Below are 2,462 nucleotides of genomic sequence, written 5' to 3'. Positions count from 1 at the left end.
AAATTCGAACTTCGAACCTCAAGGTGAATTTTGATTCTCCCTTAACCACTAAATCAATCTTTAATCTCATGTTTAAGATGTTCAAAATATCTATAGATACATCAAATAAATTTGAAAATACCTTATATATATCGTATAATTTTTTCCGATGAAGTTCAAATGAACCCCCTCGGTACCCTATAGATCCACCCCGCCCCTGGCACCCAAAAAGTCCAAATCCTAGACCCCCCTCTGCATTCAAGACCAAGATGGCGAGTCACGGATGGAGCTAGTAACTCTCATGCGGAACCCAATAGATTTTGCTTAAATATTGTTTTGTATTAATTATAAATTCATTAAAAATATGTAAATATTAAGTTTAGAACTTAGTTATTGCTCTATCCGTTCATCTTTACATGTCCACTATACTAAAATAAAATAGTCCAACAATACTTGTCCAGTTTGGAAAATCAAGAAATAATTTACCCTTTTAAGTCTATTTTGTCTTTGATATTAAATAGTATTCAATATATAATACATTTCGAAAGTATTAAATTTAATATATTCAAAGGATAATATAGTAACATTACCCATTATTTTTTATTTTTTAAGATGTGTGAAATCTTAGTTTGGTCTCCTTGGTCAGTTTGCCGAAAAAGCAGAAACCATTGAAATTTAAACACATTCTAATTGCTAATAAAGTTTAGAAAGTTTAATGACGACTCTCTTTTTGGAATTTCTAATAGTAGAAAGAATTAAATGTGCCATTCAGAAACAGCAATGTACTTAAATAGACCAATTTGCAATATTTCATTCATTTCCTTTACTTCCCCTACATCAATTTAAAGCCTATAAATTACGTAATTTGCAATATTTTACGGTTTAATATTGACTTTTAGTCATTCCCCTACATCATTCTAAAGCCCCTATAAATTAAGTAATTCTATTGCAAATTTTCATTCATCTCCTTTTCTTTCATAAAATAATGATTTCCAAAATTCTTTCAAACTCTGAGAAATTGTTTGATTTTGTTGTGAATGAAGGACATGGAGTTAAGGGCCTATGTGATATAGGAATTCAAGCACTTCCCAAACAATATATTCAACCACTCGAAGAACGAATCACTACGAGCATTGTAATAACCGATGATTCAATCCCATTAATCGACGCATCCAATTGGGATGATCCAAAAGTGGCCGATCAAATTTGCAAAGCAGCACAAAACTGGGGTTTCTTTCAACTTATCAATCATGGAATTCCTATTGAAGTTCTTGACAATATAAAAGAGACGAGCCATCGTTTCTTCAATTTACCAACTAATGAAAAAGAGAAGTATACAAATTCACTTTCGAGTAATGTGAGGTATGCAACAAGCTTTAATCCTGAAGCCGAGAAGACATTGAGCTGGAGAGATTATCTTTCTCTTGTCCATATTTCTGATGATGAAGCTATTTCATTTTGGCCTACTTCTTGCAGGTTTGCCTTCTTTGTATTTATTCTTTTTCAAACATGAGTATAAATATCCTCTAATAGTTACTATGAAATATCCCAATGGGCCTAGCCCATATTGACGGCTCTACTTACTAATAGTTACTATGAATGTTTTTTTTTTAAGGGAAGAAGCACTTGAATACTTGAAGAGTTGTGATACTGTTATAAGGAAGATTTTGAGGTTGCTAATGGGAGGATTGAATGTAAAGGAGATTGATGAAGAAACAGAGGAACTTTTAATGGGTTTAAAGAGAATTAACTTTAATTACTATCCAAAATGTCCCAATCCAGAGCTTTCAATTGGAGTAGGACGTCATTCTGATATCTCAACAATCACTGTTCTTCTTCAAGATGATATCGGTGGGCTCTACGTGAAAAAACATGAGACTAATGTTTGGATTCATATCCCTCCTGTTAACGGGGCTCTAGTAATCAATATTGGTGATGCACTTCAAATAATGAGTAATGACAAGTACAAGAGTGTCGAACATTGTGTGATTGCTAATGGGAGCAAGAATAGGGTTTCTGTACCCATTTTCTTGCATCCAAAGGCTACAAGCGTTATTGGTCCTTTAAAAGAAGTGCTACAGAATGGAGAGAAACCAATTTACAAGCAAATTCTTTATGCAGATTACACCAACATCTTCTTCAGCAAAGGTCATGATGGGAAGGACACAGTAAAATTTGCTAAGATATAGCATTCTTGTGTGTTTCTTATCATTAGATTATATACAAAACTAATTAATATATGAATCATGTACTCAATTATAAGAAGTTTTTCTTCAGAATAATTGACATGTTTATTTATGATTTATCTGTTCTAGGAATTGAAAGTTTGAATTCCATTAGTTTTGTGACTATAGCAAGATAACATATCAATAGGTTTGTTAGCTTCTCCCAAACAATGATTGATGTTGAATTTCATGAACTTCAACTAACTTTTGAATTCCATGGATCTCATAGGCAATTCTCCCATTGCTTCCCAAGGTTGT

General features: G+C 32.7%; 1 protein-coding gene across 1 annotated transcript; it reads left to right on the top strand.

Moving 5' to 3' along the window:
• The first annotated feature begins 964 nt into the window (after positions 1–964).
• LOC125828977 (feruloyl CoA ortho-hydroxylase F6H1-3-like) lies at positions 965–2,168 on the top strand. Its single transcript, XM_049508272.1, has 2 exons — positions 965–1,455; positions 1,595–2,168. The coding sequence occupies exons 1-2, from the start codon at positions 965–967 to the stop codon at positions 2,166–2,168; spliced, it is 1,065 nt and encodes a 354-aa protein (XP_049364229.1).
• Positions 2,169–2,462: the final 294 nt, after the last annotated feature.

This window comes from Solanum verrucosum, unplaced genomic scaffold (assembly GCF_900185275.1).
Source record: "Solanum verrucosum unplaced genomic scaffold, falcon-dt-bn FXZP01000231.1, whole genome shotgun sequence".
NCBI lineage: Eukaryota > Viridiplantae > Streptophyta > Magnoliopsida > Solanales > Solanaceae > Solanum > Solanum verrucosum.
Note: the sequence above shows the minus strand (reverse complement) of the source record. Positions and strands in the feature narration are given on the sequence as shown.

Bases quoted from the DNA above. Each gene is read 5' to 3' on its own strand.
- LOC125828977 (XM_049508272.1), top strand. From the start codon at position 965: ATGATTTCCAAAATTCTTTCAAACTCTGAGAAATTGTTTGATTTTGTT. The intron at 1,456-1,594 runs GTTTGCCTTCTT...TTTTTTTTTAAG, and splicing joins TTTTGGCCTACTTCTTGCAG to GGAAGAAGCACTTGAATACT.